Here is a 19,350-nt window from a genome sequence, read left to right on the forward strand (position 1 = left end):
CCAAACGTGGCTCCTCCTGGGGTGCTCAAACCCCCCCGACGCCGTGTTTGAGCGACGCGCTGGATTTCTGACAGGACAATGCCCTTCTCTCCCCCCCCCCCCCGCCCCCCATCACTTAATTTATATTTATTATCGTCCTCCTTCATCCTTCCCCAGGCTGCCAACGTGGCGGTTAAAGACGGCGAGCAGCAGCGGGCAGAGCAGGCAGCAATGGGGTGTTGCCCCCCCGAGTTGGGGGGAATCCTGCCTGCAAGCCCCCCTGCCCCGGGACTCCGATTTTCCCTCTTCCCCCCCCAGAATTTCCAGAGGTTATTGGACCCCAGTTCCTCCCACCCTGGACTCACTGGGAGCAACCTTGGTCTGGTTTGATGGAGAAGTGACCCCCCCCTCGCACTTTCACAAGGTTTTGGGGTGTTTCAGAGAAAGCAAAGTCCAACTGGATTTTCAAAAGAACTGCCCCCCCCCCCCCAAAAAATGGGAGTTTTGGGGGGTTTCTGGGGTGTTTGCCCAGCTCAGGGCATCCTCGTGGGTCTCCTGCATCCTCCTCCCGCTGGAGAGGTGGGGAGCGAGGTGGGGGGGGGCCACGGGCTGCCCTGAGCCAAAATGGCAAATTCTGCGAATTTCCACCCAAACGCTGCGTTCGCCAAGGCCCCAAATCCGACCCAAAGCCGCTGCTGCTCCAAAGTCGCGTCTCCCAAAGCAAATGAGCCCCGAGAAACTGTCCCGGGGCGGGGGGGGGTGGTTAGGAAGGTGCCGCGGGGCAGCCGGCTCGCCCCCAGCCCACCTCGCTCCTCCGGGCTTGTACAATTGGGGAAAAAACAGAAAGGTTTTGTTTTTTTTTTTTTTTTAAAAAGTACTGGATGTAAAACTTTAACGCCTAATGTGGTTTCTTATGGTTTCTAATGGTTAATAAAAGTGACGTCCTGCCTCCCGCCTGCCTCCTCCTCCTCGCGCATCGCCGGAGCCCCCCCCCGAGCGTGCACACCCGGAGGTGCCTCCACTACCCCCCCGCCCCCCCCCGCAGGTCCAGTTTGTGCCCAGGCCCCATCCCAGGTGCTCCCCAGACACCCATCACGCCCCCCCCCGCCCCGACCCCAGCCCTGCTCTGCCTCTGCACCGGCCCCCACAGCCTGCGGCGGGTGAGGGGGGGGGTGTGGGGGTGCGCAGACCCCTCACCCCTACCCATAACCCCACCCGTACCCCAGCCCCCCCCGAACTGCCCCCACCTCTCCCCCTGCCCCTGATGCTGCCCCAAACTCCACTTTTACCCCAAATCTGTCCTCACCTCAACCCCACCCCACCCTTACCCCGCCCTCACCCCACTCCCACCCCCCCGCCCCAATCCCACCCTTACCCCCACACACCTCAATCCCTATCCCACCCCCCTCACACCAACCCCACCCCTACCCCCCACCCCCGTCCCACCCCCCCGCCCCCATCCCACCCCAAATCCACCCCCCCTCACCCCAATCCCACCCTACCCCCCATCCCCCCCCCTTACCCATTACCTTTAGGTTTCCCCCCTTCATCCCCCCCCGGTGATGGGGGGGGCGGGGGGGGGCGCTTCCTCCCGCTGTTTACAGCCAACACGGGGCTGCGGCCGGGCCGGGCCTGGCTGGGGCCGGACCCGGGAGGGGCGGGGGGGGTGGGGGGGGTACAAAACCCCGGGCTCTGCCCCCCCCCCCTCCAGCCCGCCCGGCCATGGCCGCCGCCCGGGTGCAGGCAGCGGCGGCAGCAGCCCGGGAACAGGCTTTGGCCGTGACCCGCGGGGACCCCGGCAGCGCCCGGCTGAGTGAGTGTGGGGGGGGGGCACGGGGTGGGGGGGGCACGGCACCCCGCTGGGCCCCGGACTGGGGGGAGCGGGGGGTACCTCGGGGTGGCAGTGGGGCGGGCAGGGGTTATGGGGGGGGCAGAGGAGCAGGCAGGGGTGACAGGGATGGGGGGGCACTGGGGCTGGCAGAGTTGATGGGGGGGTGGCAGAGGGGCTGGTAGGGGTGATGGGGGGGCAGAGGGACAGGCAGGAGTGGCAGGGACGGGGGGGGGCAGTGGGGCAGGCAGAGGTAATGGGGGGTGGCAGAGGGGCAGGTAGGGGTGATGGGGGGGGCACCGAAGCTGGTAGGGGTGATGGGGGGCAGCAGAGGGGCTGGCAGGGGTGATGGGGGGCAGCAGAGAGGCAGGCAGGGGTGGCAGGGATGGGGGGGCACTGGGACTGGCAGGGGTGATGGGGGGGCACTGGGACTGGCAGGGGTGATGGGGGGGTGGCAGAGGGGCAGGCAGGGGTGACAGGGACAGGGGGTGGCACTGGAGCAGGCACCCAGGTGCTGGTGGCCCTCCATCCCACCTCCCCCCCGCACCCCGCCCCCCCCCCCCCCCCCCCCCGGCCCTTGCAGGCAGGGGTCCTGCCTGCGCTGCTGGGACCCTCGGGGGGGGACGGAACACCGGGGCTGTGTGGGTCTCTCGGGAGGGCCTGGGGCCTGTCATGGGGCTGGGGGGGGCTGCAGGGGCTGGGGAAGGTGTTATGTCATCTCCCCCCCGAGGGCTGTGGGGTGCAGCGATGCTGGGGTGCCCCTTCTGCCCCACAGCCGTGTCCGTCTGTCCGTACAGCTGCACCCATGGGTGCTGGCAGCTCCGTCCCCCCTTTTCACCCCCCACCCCGGGCTGCACCTCCATCCCACCCCCCCCAGCAGGCTCAGAGGCATCAAGGACGTTTGCTGTGACCTTTGTCGGGGCGGGGGGGGAACGACTGGGGGGAGCTTTGTCACCTTCCTCACCCCAAACCAGGTGGCTCCGGCCTGGCACGGTCTCGGCTGCACCCTCCCGCCTCGGACCCGTGTTTACCGTCAGCAAGAAGCTGGGAGCGCCCATGGGTGACCTTCTCCCCAGTTCACACTGGGTGGCAGCCAGCCCTTGGCCCCAGGGGGGACTCTGGGTGGCAGGGAGGGACCTAAAACTGGTTTTTGGACCTAAAACTGGGAGACGGTTTGCAGGCCCAAGGGCTGGCCCCCATGGGGTGGGGGGGGGGTCACCCTCCCTGGGCGCTCCCGTGGGGGTCTCCGTGGGTTTTCCCCCCTCCCTCGAGCTTGATCCATGTGGCTCATGTGCTTTTTAAGGCAAAAACGCTCATTTCAGAGTTCCTTCCCGCCTGCCATGATCACTTTTATTTCAGAGGAAGCCGTGGTTTGCCCCCCCCCTCGCCAGGCCCCGGTGCTGCGGGGGCAGCGCTGGCTTTTCCAGGCTGGCTTTGCAAAGCCGGACACCCCAACAGCCACATCCAGGCTGGGACTAAGTCCCAGTTGTGCCACCATGGCGGGTCCCGTCCCCACATGCCCCATGGCGATGCCCCGGCCCCGCAGCCGGTCTCGATCCCCCATTACAGCCCAGCAGCTGGAGCTGGGGGGCACTGGGGGGGCCGAGCTGGGCCGTGGGCAGGCAGGAGCAGGCAGAGTGCTGCCCGAGAGGCAGGAGAGGGATTAGCAGCCGCTTCCCAGTGCTGCGGATCCATTAGCACAAGTGGTGGAAGAAGCACTTCTCACCTCCCGGCCTTCGGCTTGACCCGTCTCTCGGTGAGGGAGGCTGCTGCCTGCGGGGGGGCTCTGGGGCTGCCTGGGCAGAGGGGGATGCCCCACGCTCTGCCCCACAGCCTGGTGGGGCCCTGCATCTCAAGCACGGCCTGGGAGAGGCTCAAAGGTGCTGCAAGGGGATGGAGGGAGGGATGGATGATGGGATGAGGGATGGATGATGGGATGAAGGATGGAAGGAGGGATGATGAATGGATGGTTGGATGAAAGGACAGACGGATGGAAGGAGGTACAGATGGGTGGATGGATGGATGGATGGATGGATGGATGGATGGACGGAGGAAGCAGGAGCTTGCTGGCAGAAGCGCAGGGACACAACGGCTGTGCCGTGCACTCGCAGCCCGCAAGGACAGTTTGGTGGGACGTGTCTCGACTTCTCCTCTGCCGTGTCCCAACCGGCCTCGTTAGCCGGGACCCTTGTCTGCTGCCACGACGCTGCGCTGGGTCCGGGGCGCGGTGGCGGTGCTGGGCTGGTCCCAGGCAGGGGACGGTGCCTTTGGGACGGGGCATTGCCCGCTGGCGACACGGGGACCAGGAGACGAGGAACCGGGGAGACCCCCAAGCCCTGGGCGCCCTGATTTGCCTCTCGTTGGGGGGCTGGGTGCTGAGCCTTGGGGAGCTGGGGGGGGCTGTACCCTCAGCCCGCGTCCCCCCAACCTCTGTGCGGGTGCCGTGGGGGGCTTGTGGGGCTCAGCACTGAGTCGCAGCGTGGAGGAGCATTAAACTGCAACAGGGGAGGTTCAGACTGGACATGAGGAAAAAATGTTTCCCAGCAAGAGTGGTCAGAGAGTGGAATAGGCTGCCCAGGGAGGGGTGGAGTCCCCACCCCTGGGTGTGTTTAAGGGCCGTTGGGATGAGCTGTGGGGGGATGTGGGGTAGGGGAGAACTTTGTAGAGTCGGGCTGAGGGTTGGACTCGATGATCCCGAGGGGCTTTTCCAACCTGAAGGATTCTGGGATTCTGTGATCTGATCTTTGGTTGATCTGCCCCTAACGCTCCCAGCCTCGCCGTGGCACCCTGGGACGGGAGGGGGGTGGGTGACGCGGGGAAGACGCCGGGACCCCCTTTGCCCTCTGCTCCAGGAGATGGCAGCTGCTGTGGGTTCGGGGGGGCTGGTGAAAGGGAACCCCCAGTCCATCCCACAGCGTGGCGGGGTCCCCCCAGCCCCACAGCTCTGCTCACCAACGCTTCCCCTTCCCTCACCCCCCTCCACCTCCCCAAAACCCGCAGCCCAGCTGGCTCCTCCAGCGGGGCCGAGGTCCGGCAGCCCCGCTCCTCACCACCCGCCCCCACCCTCCTGCAACAGCCAGCACAGCAATTTAATTTTTCTTTTTTAATTTTTTTTTTGTTGTTTTGGGGGGCTTGTTTGGTTCACGCTCGGCTGGTCCTGCCATTCTTTGCCATCCCTCCCATGACGTGCAGGTGTGTCTGGGAACCCTCTGGCCGCCGGGTCCTAATTAGTGGCATAAAGTGTGACCCCCTGCCGGGCTTTTGACCGGCTCTGCCGGGCTGGGACAGGCCGGTGGGTTTGACAGCGCGGCACAAAGTGACACATGGCACAATGGGCAGGTTGCGGAGGGGGAAAACGGTCACTTAGGGGTTGTCGGAAAAATCCCAGCGTGGCCCCGGGGGGCTGCCGTGCTCCTCACCCGGCGCAGGATGAGGCCGTTGGGTGATGCCAACGTCCTGCCGTGCCCAGGGGATGGGTCAGCGCCGCGGGGACGGGCAGGATTTTGAGCTCAGAGTCGCCGTTGGAGACGGATTCACGCCACAGCCTGGCATTTTGGTTAAAAACTAGGTGAAATGGTGAATGGCATCCCCGAGAGGCGGGGGGATGGATGCAGGATCCATCCAGCCCGGTCCAGAGCAGCCCACGGCCTTGTGCTCAGCACACCCAGACCCCTCTGCCCCGCGGGGTGCCCGCTGCCCATCACCGTGGGGTGCTGCCTGTGGGGCAGCTGGGGGACCCCCGGGGTGGCTCAGGACCAGCTCTGGACCTACATCTGAGCCAGAGGGGACAAAGTTTGGGGGATTTGGGGGCTATTTCTCAGTCCTGTTTCCTATCTCTGCTCCAGCTCGGTTTCCCTCCAGCGTGGGGCTGAAGGGGGGGGGGGGTGTGTTGAACCCTGGGTCTGTAATTTGGGGTGGGGGATGCACAGACCCCCCCCGGGTGGTGAACGGGGATGAGCATCACTCGCTGCGTGCCCCATCCGACAAATTTATCCAAAATCAGCCTCGATCGCTTCCATGGCGGGGGGGTAACACCCTTGGTGGTTTTTTTTTTCCAGGATGGGGCCGGGGCTGCGCCCAGCCCCTCGCCACAGTCCTGGGACCCCTAGTTCTGGGGGGGGGGAGTGGGCAGCGAGTGCCCCCACACGCACACTTTAGAGCAGAGCCCTAAGGCGAGGGGGTCGGGGCGAGCGATGGGCAGGGGGCTGGGGAGGGCAGGGCGGGTGAAGGGCAGCAATTAGTGACGGGTGTAGTTGGGTCGGGTCCCCTTTTGTCACCGGGGGCCCTGTGTCCCCCCCTCCGGCCGGCCGCCGCGGTGGTTAGTAGTGCGTGAGCGTCAGGGCTAACGGAGATTGCATCTGACAGGAGCTGTGAATTTGGGGCTGGGGGTGTGGAAAGGGCAGGTTGAAAGACTTTTCTTTTCTTTTGGCCCCTCTCCCTGTTCCCCCCCACCCTTCCCGCTCCCCAGTTGTACCCCCCGGCAGCCCCCCCGGCTGCCGCAGCCCACCCACCCTGCCGCTCCTCCCCCCGGCTTGTTCATAACAGCTCAACATCTTAATTATCTGAATTAGTGCTTTCCGGTAGCAGGGGTTCCCCCTCCTCTGCCCCAGCCCCCCCCCACCTCCTCCTCCTCCTCCTCGCTCCCCCCAGCCTCACGCCCCTTTGCTGGGCTGTCCCTCGGCGTTACTGTCGTGATTTCCTTCTCTATCGCGATAGAGCCCTTTGTGCCGCGGGGGCTGGAGCGACGGCGGGTTCAGGGGAGGCTCCGGCTTTGCCGTGGCGGGTGTGGGACAGGCAGGGGCTGGGGGGTGAAGCCCCGGGGTTCCCCCATTTGGGAAGTTTCAGGTTCCTTTGTAGAAAATGGAATATTTTGCAGCAAAATCCCTTTGCGTGGGATTGATTTTGTCATAGAGCCGACGCCAAAGCGTTGCTGGCTGGCGAGGCGAAGCCCCTTGGAGTTTTGTAGCAGGTTTTTCAGTGGAAACGGCGAAAAACGGGGAAATCGCAGAGCAATGTTTTTTATCACCCCCCTGTTTGTTTCTCCAGGCCCTAAGCCTGGCTGTCCGTCCGTCCAGCTGCCGGAGACCCAGTCTCCAAAAGCCTTTTCTCACTGGGGAGGTGGCCGAACACTGGGCCAGGCTGCTGGGGCCCCCCCTCCATCTCTGGGAGATCTTCAGACCCCCTGGATGGGGGTGGCCGCAGATGACCCCACTTGCACTTGGCCCAGATCTCCGGAGGTCCCCAACCCACCTCCACCAGGTGGTCGCCAGCGGCGTCGGGGGGGACGGTGCAGGGCTTGGGGTACATTTGTGCCTCTGCCCTGGGGATGGGGGTGGTGGCCCAGCCCCAAAGACATGTCGGGGGTGGGGGGGAAGGGGAGGGGGGGCAGCAGCTCTTCTGCAGAGGGGCTGGTGTGGTGGGGAGGAGCGGGAGGGAAGGGCGGCGCTGAGGGCTGGCGCTGCCAGGGGCCCCCCGCCAGCACAGGATGGGGGCTTCCTGCCTCAGTTTCCCCCTGAGGAAATGAGAGGAACGGGGCTTGGCTCCCCGAGAGGTGTGGGGGGGGGGGGATTGGGGGGGGGGTTCTGTAAGGGGGGGGTGGGTGCACGGACGGATGGACAGATGGATGGATGGATAGAATGATGGACGGATGGACAGATGGATAGAACAATGGATGGATGGACGGATGGACGGATGATGGATGGAGGGATGGACAGGCAGATGGATGGGAGGATGGAGGGATGGATGATGGATTGAGGGATGGATGGATGGATGGATGGATAGAACAATGGACAGATGGATGGACCGGAGGACAGAGGGATGGAGGGATGGATGATGGATGGACAGATGGATAGAATGATGGACGGATGGATGGACGGGTGGATGGACAGATGGATGGACAGGTGGATGGATGGATGAAGGGATGGATAGATGGACAGGTGGACAGCTGGACAGATGGATGGGCAGAAGGGCAGAGAGCTTGGCTGATGATCCAGTGTCACAGCCGCAGGGCACCAAGCGGTGCTGCCAGAGGCTCCAACGCCCTCAGTGGGAGGAGACAACGTGGTGCAGTGGGGGGGAAGCCAGGAGGGTCCTGAGGGGGCCAGCAGCCGTCGGGGCTGGGCTGGGGACCACCGTGCTGGAGGGAGAGGGACCAGCCCCGTGGCCCTGTCCCATGTGGGTGGCTCCCCAACAGCTGGGACTGTGGAGGAGACGCGGGGAGGGAAGAAAAGAGCCCAACAAAACCCACAGGGTAAAGGGGAGCGGGCGAGGCGGTGGCGGCGGTTATTTGTTGGAAGGAGAAATAAAAGGCAGAATGGTCACTTTGGAAAGAAAGGAGACAAAAGGGAGGGAGGTTGGCGGCGGAGGGCCGGCTCCTGGCGTGCCAGCCCCCCAGGCTGCTGAATGGGCAGGAACTGGGTGTAACTGGGTAACGGGGAGAAGGGTAATTGCAAAAATGGCAGGAATTACCCGCACTGCTGGTGAGGGAAGGGGGACGCTGGGGGCCTGGTTGTGCCATGGGGGTGACCCCGGCATGGCATATGGCCAGTGAGGGGGCAATGGGACCTGTCCCCCAAAAAAATTAAGTTGCCGGGGGCTGATCTGGCCGGCGTCGCCAGGAGGGTGACAGGGATGCTGCAGCGTGGGGACCTGCATCCCGCGGACGTGGTGTGGACCACCCATCCCTGTGGTTGGCTTGGGGGGAGGCCGGTGAGCTCGCCAGCTGGCCCAGTCCCTCCAATCCGATTAGGATCATGAGTCAATCAGAGAACCTGGTGTGAGAAGAGAGGGCAGAGGGATGAAAGGGCCCGGCGGGGTCAGAGGGGCCAGGCCCTGCCATGGCAGGCGTTACGGTGTTGGACACATCGGTGAAATGATCGAGGGGCCGGATCCGCGCCCCAGCACCTGCACCCCCTGCTCCCCATCCTCGGCCCCCCCCTCCAGCCTCGGGGGCTTGTACAGGGCTTCATCGAAGCCATGTCTCAATGCCTGGGTTCAGTTTTGGGCCCCTCACCCCAAAAAGGCCATTGAATGACTCGAGCGTGTCCAGAGAAGGGCAACGGAGCCGGTGCAGGGTCTGGAGCACAGGTGTGATGGGGAGCGGCTGAGGGAACTGGGGGGGTTTAGTCTGGAGAAGAGGAGGCTGAGGGGAGACCTCCTGGCCCTCTGCAACTGCCTGAAAGGAGGGTGCAGAGAGGGGGGATGAGTCTCTTGAGCCAAGGAACCAGCGGCAGGCCAAGAGGGAATGGCCTCAAGCTGCGCCAGGGCAGGGTCAGACTGGCTCTTAGGAAGGATTTCTTTGCAGAAGGGGTTGTTGGGCGTTGGAATGGGCTGCCCAGGGCAGGGGGGGAGTCCCCATCCCTGGAGGGGTTGAAGAGTCGGGTTGAGCCAGCGCTGAGGGATCTGGTGGAGTTGGGAACGGTCAGGGTGAGGTTCATGGTTGGGCTGGAGGAGCTTCGAGGGCTTTTCCAACCTCCATGATTCTGGGATCCCCACTTTTTCATCCTTGTGTTCAGCGTCTCCGGTGTCTCCCTGCCCTGCCGTTACCCCCAGGGTTGTCTTTGGAGAAATCGCACCCCCCAGCACCCTCATTTCCTCACCCGTGCGAGGTCTCCCCCTGAATTGAGGGGTCCCAAGCCAGCACCTCATGGTGGCGCCGCTCAGCACCCCCCAGCCTGAATGCTCAGCCCTCACCCAGGCAGTGGTGCAAAACAGTGTCCCCCACCTCCCGTGCGGGGACAAGGGAGGTACCAGCGTCTCCCTGGGCAAGGGGGGGTCCCGCAGTGGGAGAAGGTGGGGGGTGATGGCCCATTTTTGGGTGAAAACCACCCCTTCTGCACTGCCCATGGCCCCCTCTCCGCCTGGGCAGGATGTGGCTCTTGCGACATCTTAGTATGGTTTTTTCCACAAAAAGGTGGGGTTTTTTTTAAAAGAAAAATATCGGTGTTATGAAAAAATGTGCTGGGAGAGGGAAAATACTGACTTGCAGAAAGTGTCTCAGTTTGCTGGTGGGGGCAGGTGCTGCCTTCAAACGTCCTTTCTGCGCGTTTTTTTCTATTTAAATGTTTTATATAAACTGAAATGTGATTGATTATGCGATTAATTTAGTAAAAGCAACTTCTACCGGGTGGATGTGCTGGGCTGCCACTTGCTGGGATGAGGAGTGGCAGAGCAGGAGTGGATGGTGCTGGGCTGGGCCCCCCCCCACCGCTGTCACGGTTTGGGGGGGCCCCCTGGGAGCCCCCCCAGTCCTGGGGGCTGACGGTGTGTCCTTCCCCCCCCGCCCCTCCCCAGCCTACAGGACGGTGTGTGGTGTGAACGGGCCGCTGGTGGTGCTGGACAATGTGAAGGTAGGAGCCCGTCTGCTGGTGGGTGACGAGGGGACGCCCCCCTCCCCCCAAACGGTGTCACCCCCCCGGGGCTGTGCAGGGACAATCGTGCTGCAGTGGGGGAGCGTGTCCCCTGTCCCCAGGGCTGTCCCCTCTCCCCTGTCCCTTCTCCTCTGTCCCCTGTCCCCCGTCCCCCGTCCCCTGTCCCCTGCCAGCTCCATGGCGGCAGCAGGACATGGCCCGTGTGTGGGCCTGCACACGCGGGAGCACGGCTGTGTGTGTGCTCTGCCTGGTGCCCATGTCCCCCTGCACCTGGGCACCTGCTGTCCCCTGTCCCTTATCCCCTGTGCCCCTGCCTGAGCTCCAGCTTCTGTCACCTGTCCCTTGTCCCCTGTGTCCCTGCCTGAACTGTTCCCCTGTCCCTTGTCCCTTGTCCCCTGTCCCCCTGCCTGAGCTCTGTCCCCTGTACCCGTGTCCCTGCCTGAGCTGTCCCCTGTCCCTTGTCCCCTGTGTCCCTGCCTGAGCTCCAGCTCCTGTCCCCTGTGCCCTGTCCCCTGTGCTCCTGCCTGAGCTGTCCCCTGTCCCTTGTCCCCACATCCCCCCCCACACTCAGCTCCATCCAGGAGCCCAATCAAAGCGAGGCCACAGCACGAACCCCAGCTCAGCCCATCGACCCAGCCCTGGGTGGCACCTTGGTGCCACCCTGCCTGTCCCCAGCCCGGCGCAGGGGCTGCCTTCACTTGGGTGGGCGCCGGCCACCTCGACATCCCTGCGTGGCCTGGCCAGCCGGGACCCTCCGAGGGCTTTTGTTGGCCGGTGGCTCGTTTCTATGGCCCCTTTCACACCCGGCCCGGCAGGATGGAAATTAATAAGCTCAATTTAAGAGCCAGACCGTGGCGGGTGTTTCCTTCACTTTGTTGTCCTTTATGCAAAGGTCTTTATAGAAAGAATTAAAGTCCAAAGTTCACAGTGTCGGAGCCAGCCCGGGTGGCTGGGAGCGAGGAGGAGGAGGAGGCGACAGAGAACACGGGGTGTGCTGGGCAGGCAGCGTGGCTCGGGGAGCAAACCCCCACATTGTCCCCAAGCCAAGGGGCTGCAGAAAAGTCCCCTCCATCCACCCCGAGGCTCCTGGCTGGGGGGCGGGGGGGGCGGGGAGGTCGGTGGGTGCCCCTGGGGGCGTTGGACTGCAGCCTTTGCCCCCCCCGGGTGCTGGGTCCTGCTTGCCCATGGGAGGTGAAGGCAGTGTGATCCCCGACATTGAACCTTTCACAGCTCGGGGGGGGGGATTATGGGGGGATCTGGTGACTCCCTGAGGTCTCAAGCGGTGCTGCTCTGTCCTGTGGGGGCTGGAAAATGGGGGGGGGGGGTCCCCTCAAGGGATGTCACCAGCTCCCGGGGGGGTTTATGCGGGTCTGCGGATGCTCGGAGATGCTGTTTTATGGAGGGTCTGGTAGGAAAAGGGGCTGGGGTTTGTTGGTTGGCAGGTTCTGGGGAGCCCGGGAGGGCTGAGAGCACCGCTGGGGGAAGGGGGGGGCACCCTGCAGCATTGGGGAAACTGAGGCACGGAGCAGTGCCACAGCCTGGGGCTGTCAGTGCAGGAAGGGTGGGCAGGCAGGGGTGGTCTGGGAGGGTGAGGAGTGGGGGAAGAGGAGTGTGTGTGTCCCCCCCACATCTCACCCTGAGCCTTGTGTGTCCCCTCCCCCGCCCAGTTTGCCCAGTATGCCGAGATCGTGAACTTCAAGCTGCCCAACGGCACCAGCCGCAGCGGGCAGGTCCTGGAGGTGATGGGCTCCAAAGCCATCGTCCAGGTGAGCCCGGCGGGGCTGGGGGGGGGACACAGTGGGGGGACATGGGGGGGTCTGGGGTTCTGTCCTGGGGCTCTGCATGAGAGCGGCTGGACCCTCTTGCCATCACCCCCCAGTCTGTGGGGCTGGCAGTGGCTTTTGGGTGCCCGGAGCCCCCAAAATCGAGACCACCAAGCAGTTTGGGGCTGTCCTGACCCTGGGGGTCCCCCTGCCTCCATTAGCCCACCCAAGGCTGGGGGTGGCCACGCCGCCAGCCCAGCCGGGTTCGGGCTGGTGAAGCGCCAAACCTCGCTCCTCTAATGCCACCCAGACCTCTGCAGCACCCTTTTAATCCTATTAGGGAGTCAGCCTGAGGAGGAAATAAATAAAAATAAGGGGAAAAATTAAAAAAAAAGGCGATTTTTTTTTTTGCAGAAGCAGCGCTGTCGGGGGGGGCTGAGCTGTGCCCATCTGCAGGCACCCGGGTGCTGCGGCCATCCCCCCCCCAACCCTCGCACCTGCTGGGTGCTCCCGGGGAGGGGGGGCCACCCGGCTCTAATTAAAGCAGCGATCCGGAGGTTAACGAACACAAACGGTGTCAAATATTATACGGCTCAAAATGCCCTTGGTCGCCCTGGCCGAGACCCTTCTGCCGGGCTCGTTGTGTTAACGAGAACACGGGGCCCCCCCCTCCCCTGGCTGCACACACACCCCCCCCCCCCCCCCCCCAAGCCAAGCCCCTCAAAAAGGATTTTTCTTAACCCCGGGGTCTCTCCCTCTCTTTTATCGCTTCTCCCTGATGAGTTTTTCAGGTGGTCACGGACCCCTGGCTGCCCCCCAGCCCCCCCTCCCCGAGCCCTCCGCGCCCACTAATCCGGGCTAATTGCCCCCCTCCCGGGGCCTCTTGCCCCCACAGGTGTTCGAAGGAACATCTGGGATCGACGCCAAGAAGACCTCCTGCGAGTTTACGGGGGACATCCTCCGCACCCCCGTTTCCGAGGACATGCTGGGTAAGCCCAGCCCGCCGCTGAGCCCCGACGCAGCTCGGTGCACGGCTGGTGGGGTAACCCCAGCGCAGGCAGCTGCGGGGGGAGGGGGGCACAGGCAGTTTCGGGGGTTTTGGGGTCTTGGGGTTCAGCTCTGCTGCTCCACACCCCTGGGTGTTGCTCTGCCATCCCGGGAGAGTCACATCCAGTGTGAGGAGAGGGGTCTAAAACGTCCCCGTGGGCCCAGTCTGCCCAGTTATGCCAGGAGAAGAAGCTTGGCTTAGACTGGGACATTATTTCCCCAGGTGAGAGCGGGCGAACTTCATCCCGTGGCACCCTCATTCCCTTGACCTTGGGAGAGCTGGGGGCTGCCCAGCACCTTCCCCCTCCATGCTGACCCCCAAGACGTGGCTGGGCGTGAGGACACCCCAAGGGACCGGCCACCCCTGTCCCCATGGGGACCCCCCCCCCCTCCAGGGCAGCGCTGGGTGCTGCGGACCCCCGTCACCCTGAGCAGCCTCCCCTGGGACCCTCCAAGTCCATCCCAGGGCCCTTTTCCTGCTCCCCCAAGCTCCTTTAAGGCCTCCTGAGGGTCCTGCAGCCCCCCCCGGGGGGCTCGTGGCTGGTGACACGGGTGGCTCGTGGTCCCGGTGCGGGGGCTGACGCACAGACTCGCTGCCCGCTCTGTCTCCTGCCTTCTCCTTGCCGGCAGTGTGACCCCAGCCACGGCCCTGCCTGCAAAGGGCAGCGGGAAAGGGCAGCAGAGTTGGGGGGGGGACACACACACGGGGGGGGCAGGCGTCGAGCGCAGTGACAGCCGGACAGGTGACCCCCCCCCCCCCCCGCCACCATTCCCCTTCCCCACGTCTCCCCCCGGGTGCGCAGAGTCCATCCCCGCTGCTCCCCCAGCCTCAATGCTCGAGGGAGTTTGGGGGGGGTTCCCCTTGTTCCCCCACTGGGCTGGGGTGTCCCGTCCCCCCCCCCCAGGTGCCCCTTCCCTCCCCTCTGTGCCGAATGAAGCGGCTACGAGCCGTGGGTGCCTGGCGAGCCCAAGGTTACTGACCTTTCATGCTCCGCGCTCCCCGCGCCGTCAGCTTGATCCGCTCTGACATCGCCGATGCTCCCCCAGCCCCGGGGGGGGCCGCGACAACGTCCCACGGGGTGACAGCGGCACACGGCGGGGGGTGCTGGGGTCGGGGGTGGGGGGTGTAGAGGGGGACATTGCCGCGATCAATGCCGCGACTCGGAGCCGGTCGATGAGGCTGAGTGTGAAGGGTGATGCTGCGGCTCTGCGGGGGCCTTGTACCGCCCCCCCCCGGGCTGTATGGGGGGGGTGGGGGGTGTCTTGGTGTCACCCCATCTGCACAGGAGCTGGGGACCCCAACGGGGAGGATGGGGGGGGATAGCTTGGATGGCACGAGGATGTCTCTGGGGTCCCGCCCCATGGGTGCGGCGTCACCTTTGGGTGACATGCTCCCTGCCCGCTCCACCCGTGGGACACCCCCCCTGGCATGGGGGGGGCCGTGGGACGCAGCCCCCCCTAGTCTGGGGGGTCCCCCGAGTGCCAAGTCCTCCCCCATAGGCACCCAGCGCTGGTACCCACCTCCTGGGATGTCCCGTGGCACCCATGGGTGCTCTCCTATTCCCCGAGTTCCCCACGGTGGGGTGGGGGGGGGGCAGGATGGCCCCCGGGTGGCCCCCCACGTCACAGCAGGGGCTCGCAGCAGAACCCCAGCAAGTGCTGCTGCCTGTCCCTGTGCCTGTTTCCAGGATGGAAACCCTGCGCCGTGGCCTGCTGGCGGGGTGCCGCACTAGCCTGGCTTTGCCCTCTCTGGCTACCGGGTTCAGGCGGGGGACCAGCAGCTTTTTTTTTTACCTCGCAGGTCGCGTCTTCAACGGCTCCGCCAAACCCATCGACAGCGGCCCCGCCGTGATGGCCGAGGATTTCTTGGACATTAACGGTGACCATGAGGCGTTGCTTTGCCGGCTCCTTTTTCCCACCCGCGGGGGTGATGCCGGAGGGTCTCGGGGGGACCCTTTGGGGTACCCCGGGAGGGGGGTCGGGGTGTGGGGGTGCTGCCGGGGGAGCCCATCGCACCCCAGGGCTGGCGCTGGGTGGCTGCGCTGGTGCAAGACCGCGCTTCCTCCTTTCCCTCCTCATTTTTAGCACCAACCGGGGCAATCCCTCCATTTTGGGGTGCCCCCCCCAGGCATCTCATTTCCCCTCCCCACTCCAGGCCAACCCATCAACCCCCACAGCCGCATCTACCCCGAGGAGATGATCCAAACCGGGATCTCGCCCATTGATGTGATGAACAGCATCGCCCGGGGCCAGAAGATCCCCATTTTCTCCGCTGCTGGTCTCCCCCATAACGAGGTGGGTCCCCACGAAGCGGGGGGGGGGTGGGCGAGCCCCTGGAGGAAGAGGAGGAGGATGGAGGAGGCAGCGCGGGGGGGAGTTGGGAAGGTTGGAGCCCATCTCCTGCGTCTTTCCTCCCTTCTGCTCGCTGGGATGGGTCAGACCCACTTTTTGGGGTGGTTGTTGAGCGCCCCAACCGCCCCCCCCCACATCACCCCCCCGTGCTGGGCTGGTGCACACTGCAGAATGGAAGCTCCCGGCCCCTCGTGCCTCAGTTTCCCCACCCGAGGGGGAAAACAAACGCTGCTGCGCCCAGGAGGGGGGTGTGAAGCGATCCGGGCTGATGTGGGGTGCCAGAGCCTGGGGGGTGGGGGGGCCACAGACCACTCCATGGCCCCCCCGGGCACAGACAGTGATGGGATGGGATGGAAAACCAGCCCTGAGAGATTGGGAGCGACAGAGGAGGGCGACCACAGGCCACGGCACGACGGGCGCTGGGCCACGGCCAGTTGCCGCGGCTACCTGGGGGTGGGGGGGACCCCACCGCCCCCCAACCCGCGGGGCTGGGGGTGCTGCTCTCTGCTTGGCCCCCCCCAAGATCTTTTCTCCACCCTCCTGCCCCCCGTGGCTGCAGATCGCGGCGCAGATTTGCCGCCAGGCCGGGCTGGTGAAGAAATCCAAGGACGTGGTAGACTACCACGAGGACAACTTCGCCATCGTCTTCGCCGCCATGGGGGTGAGTCCCCCCATCTGGGACAGGAGCGCCCGGCCGAGCCCCCTCCTTCCCCCCTGGGCCCCCGCCTGCCTCAGTTTCCCCGTCGGTGAGGCCGCTCCGTGCCCGCTGACCAGGCCCTGCTCCCACCCGGGCAGGTCAACATGGAGACAGCTCGTTTCTTCAAGTCGGACTTCGAGGAGAACGGCTCCATGGAGAACGTCTGCCTCTTCCTCAACCTGGCCAATGACCCCACGTGAGGCAGCCCGGGGCTCCGCCATGACATGCAGATCTCCTTCTCCTTCTCCTTCTCTTTCTCCTTCTCTTTCTCCTTCTCTTTCTCCTTCTCTTTCTCCTTCCCCTTCCCCTTCCCCTTCCCCTTCCCCTTCCCCTTCCCCTTCCCCTTCCCCTTCCCCTTCCCCTTCCCCTTCCCCTTCCCCTTCCCCTTCTCCATCTCCTTCTTTCCTTCTCCATCTCCTTCTTTCCTTCTCCATCTCCTTCTTTCCTTCTCCATCTCCTTCTTTCCTTCTCCATCTCCTTCTTTCCTTCTCCATCTCCTTCTTTCCTTCTCCATCTCCTTCTTTCCTTCTCCATCTCTATCTCCATCTTCTTATCCTCCTCCTTCTTCCTCCTTTCTCCTTCTCCTCCTTTCTCCTCTCTCCCTCTCTCCCTCTTTCTCCTCCTCCTCCATCACCCAGTCCCAGCTCAGGGGTGCCTGCTCAGAGAGCCGGGGTCCCCGGGGGGTGCCTGGTCACCCCTGCCCACAGCTGCAGGGAGCCCGTGCGGCTCTGCGGGGGCAGGGGGGTGCACTGGGATTCAGGGGTGCTCACCCTGTTCCCCCGCAGGATCGAGCGGATCATAACCCCCCGCCTGGCCCTGACCACCGCCGAGTTCCTCGCCTACCAGTGCGAGAAGCACGTGCTGGTGATCCTGACGGACATGAGCTCCTACGCCGAGGCCCTGCGGGAGGTCAGCGCCTGGCCCCCACCTCCGCCCCACTCCCCTGGGGGGTGGGCGCTGCCCTGCTGGGGTGCGCCCGGGGTGCCTGGGATAGTTGGGGTGTTCAGGATGCCTGGGGGTGCTCAGGGTACTTGGGGTCCTGGGGGTGCTCAGGGTGCCCAGGACACCTGGGGTGCTCAGGGTGCTGGGGGTGCTCAGGGTGCCCAGGATGCCTGAGGTGACCGGGGTCCCTGGGGTGTTTGGGGTGCTCAGGGTGCCAGGGGTCCTGGGGGTGCTTAGAGTGCCCAGAATGCCTGGGGTGCTTGGGATGTTTGGGGTCCTGGGGGTGCTCAGAATGCCTGGGGTTCCCAGGGTACTTGGGGTGCTCAGGGTGCCCAGGGCACCTGGGGTGCTCAGGATACCTGGGGTGTTTGGGGTGTTTGGGGTGCTGGAGGTCCTGGGGGTGCCCAGGGTACTTGGGGTGCTGGGGGTACTCATGGTACTTGGGGTGCTCGAGCCCCCCCAGCACCCGCACCAGCCCCCCCCATCCCGCAGGTATCCGCAGCCCGGGAGGAGGTTCCTGGCCGCCGCGGCTTCCCGGGCTACATGTACACGGACCTGGCCACCATCTACGAGCGAGCCGGGCGCGTGGAGGGCAGGAACGGCTCCATCACGCAGATCCCCATCCTCACCATGCCCAACGACGGTCAGCACCCCCGGGGGGACACGGCGGGGGGGTCCCCGCAGGGTGGCCACCGCTGAGCCCCCACCGGGAAACCACCGCGCCGCCGCAAAATGCCGAATTGTTTTGTTTTAACGAGTTTTGGGGGAGCTGGTGGGGTTAGAGAAGCTTGCTGGGATGCTTTCGGGTTATTTTTTCCCCAGAATCATCCCTCTTCCCCCCCCGCAGCTGGAGCAGAGCACTGGGTTTCAGCCCAATGATGTGGTTGGGGGGGGTTAAACTTGGGGGCCATGGGGGGTGGGAGGCAGTTTTCTGCCTGGCGATGGGGGAACCAGCTCTTGCTCACAACCTCAGGCCGGTGCAGCTTCCCGGGGGCTCCAGTCCCCCCACCCCGGCCACATCCCATGCCCGGCCAAGCAGCCAGATGCATTTTTGGGGTTCACCCCTCCTTTTTTTTCCCCCCAGACATCACCCACCCCATCCCTGACCTGACGGGTTTCATCACCGAGGGGCAGATTTACGTTGACCGGCAGCTCCACAACAGGCAGGTCCGTCCCCGCGCCCCTCTGGGGCTGGAAACCCCCCCGAGAGCACCGGGATGGGGGTGCCAAGGGCAGGGGGGCGAAGTTTGGTGTGGGGGGGTCCTTCTCGCCCTGCAGATTTATCCCCCCATCAACGTGCTGCCCTCCCTCTCCCGCCTGATGAAGTCGGCCATCGGGGAGGGCATGACCAGGAAGGACCACGGCGACGTCTCCAACCAGCTGGTAAAAGATGAGGATTTTGGGGTGAAAGGGGCGGGAAACGGGATTATTTGTCCCTTCAGAGCCCTCCTCCCCCTTCTTGGGGCTGAGCCTTTGGTGCTCTTGGACCTGAGAGCTTATTTCTGGCTCCTCCGTGAGGTGAGGGGTGGGATGCTTTATGCTGGGGGGGGCTGCAAAGCCCCAAAGCAGGGCCGTAGCGTGATTTTTTTTTTTTCCCCTGAGCAGCATAAATTCTTCTCTAAAATATAATTCTGTCTAACTGTGGATGCTGCAGAGACCCAAACACTTTGAAAAGCGTCCCCGCAGCCCCCGCTCGGGGTGTCCCCAAGGGGGACCTGATGTTTCTCAAAGCTGGGTAGGGGGGAACCTCCGCTGCTCCCCCCGCCGGCCTCGGTGGGTCAACAGGGAGCGTCCGTCTGTCCCCCCCCCGCAGTACGCCTGCTACGCCATCGGCAAGGACGTGCAGGCGATGAAGGCGGTGGTGGGGGAAGAAGCGCTCTCGCCCGATGACCTGCTCTACCTGGAGTTCCTGCACAAGTTCGAGAAGGAATTCATCACCCAGGGTGAGGCGGGGCGAGATTTTGGGGACCGGATTGAACCCCCCCAGCATCTCCCCGGTGCTGCATCCTCCCCCCCCCCCTCTGCCCAGGTCCCTACGAGAACCGCAGCATCTTCGAGTCGCTGGACGTGGGTTGGCAGCTCCTGCGCATCTTCCCACGGCAGCTGCTGAAGCGCATCCCCGAGAGTGTCCTGGCCGAGTTCTACCCCCGCGAGGCCAAAGCGCCGGGCCAGGGGTTGGCCAGCACGGCCCTCTAACCCCCCCAGACCAATCTGGGGGGGGGGCAACCTCGCCTCCCCCAAACCTTTAGGGACCCCCCTGTGGCGGGCCTCAGCTGCCGGAGGGCTGCGGGTCCCCCCAAGGGGTGAGAAATCTCTTATTTTTTTTTTTTGCGCAATAAAACCAGCATGGTCACCAAAAACCCGCTCTGTGCT

General features: G+C 64.6%; 1 protein-coding gene across 1 annotated transcript; it reads left to right on the forward strand.

The window, feature by feature from the left end:
- Positions 1 to 1,655: 1,655 nt before the first annotated feature.
- Positions 1,656 to 19,337, forward strand: ATP6V1B1 (ATPase H+ transporting V1 subunit B1). Its single transcript, XM_074865340.1, has 14 exons — positions 1,656 to 1,792; positions 10,100 to 10,155; positions 11,844 to 11,942; positions 12,835 to 12,928; positions 14,788 to 14,865; positions 15,142 to 15,281; positions 15,898 to 15,999; positions 16,134 to 16,231; positions 16,821 to 16,944; positions 17,470 to 17,620; positions 18,062 to 18,144; positions 18,256 to 18,360; positions 18,791 to 18,920; positions 19,007 to 19,337. Exons 1-14 carry the CDS (start codon positions 1,702 to 1,704, stop codon positions 19,171 to 19,173), a joined length of 1,518 nt encoding a protein of 505 aa, XP_074721441.1. The 5' UTR covers positions 1,656 to 1,701; the 3' UTR covers positions 19,174 to 19,337.
- Positions 19,338 to 19,350: the final 13 nt, after the last annotated feature.

The sequence above is a fragment of the Strix uralensis genome, chromosome 4, assembly GCF_047716275.1.
Source record: "Strix uralensis isolate ZFMK-TIS-50842 chromosome 4, bStrUra1, whole genome shotgun sequence".
Classification (NCBI taxonomy): domain Eukaryota; kingdom Metazoa; phylum Chordata; class Aves; order Strigiformes; family Strigidae; genus Strix; species Strix uralensis.

Coding starts and splice junctions, on each gene's coding strand:
- ATP6V1B1 (XM_074865340.1), top strand. CDS start 1,702: ATGGCCGCCGCCCGGGTGCAGGCAGCGGCGGCAGCAGCCCGGGAACAG. Junction 1,793..10,099: donor CCCCGGCAGCGCCCGGCTGA/GTGAGTGTGGGG, acceptor GCCCCTCCCCAG/CCTACAGGACGGTGTGTGGT. Junction 12,929..14,787: donor CGTTTCCGAGGACATGCTGG/GTAAGCCCAGCC, acceptor TTTACCTCGCAG/GTCGCGTCTTCAACGGCTCC.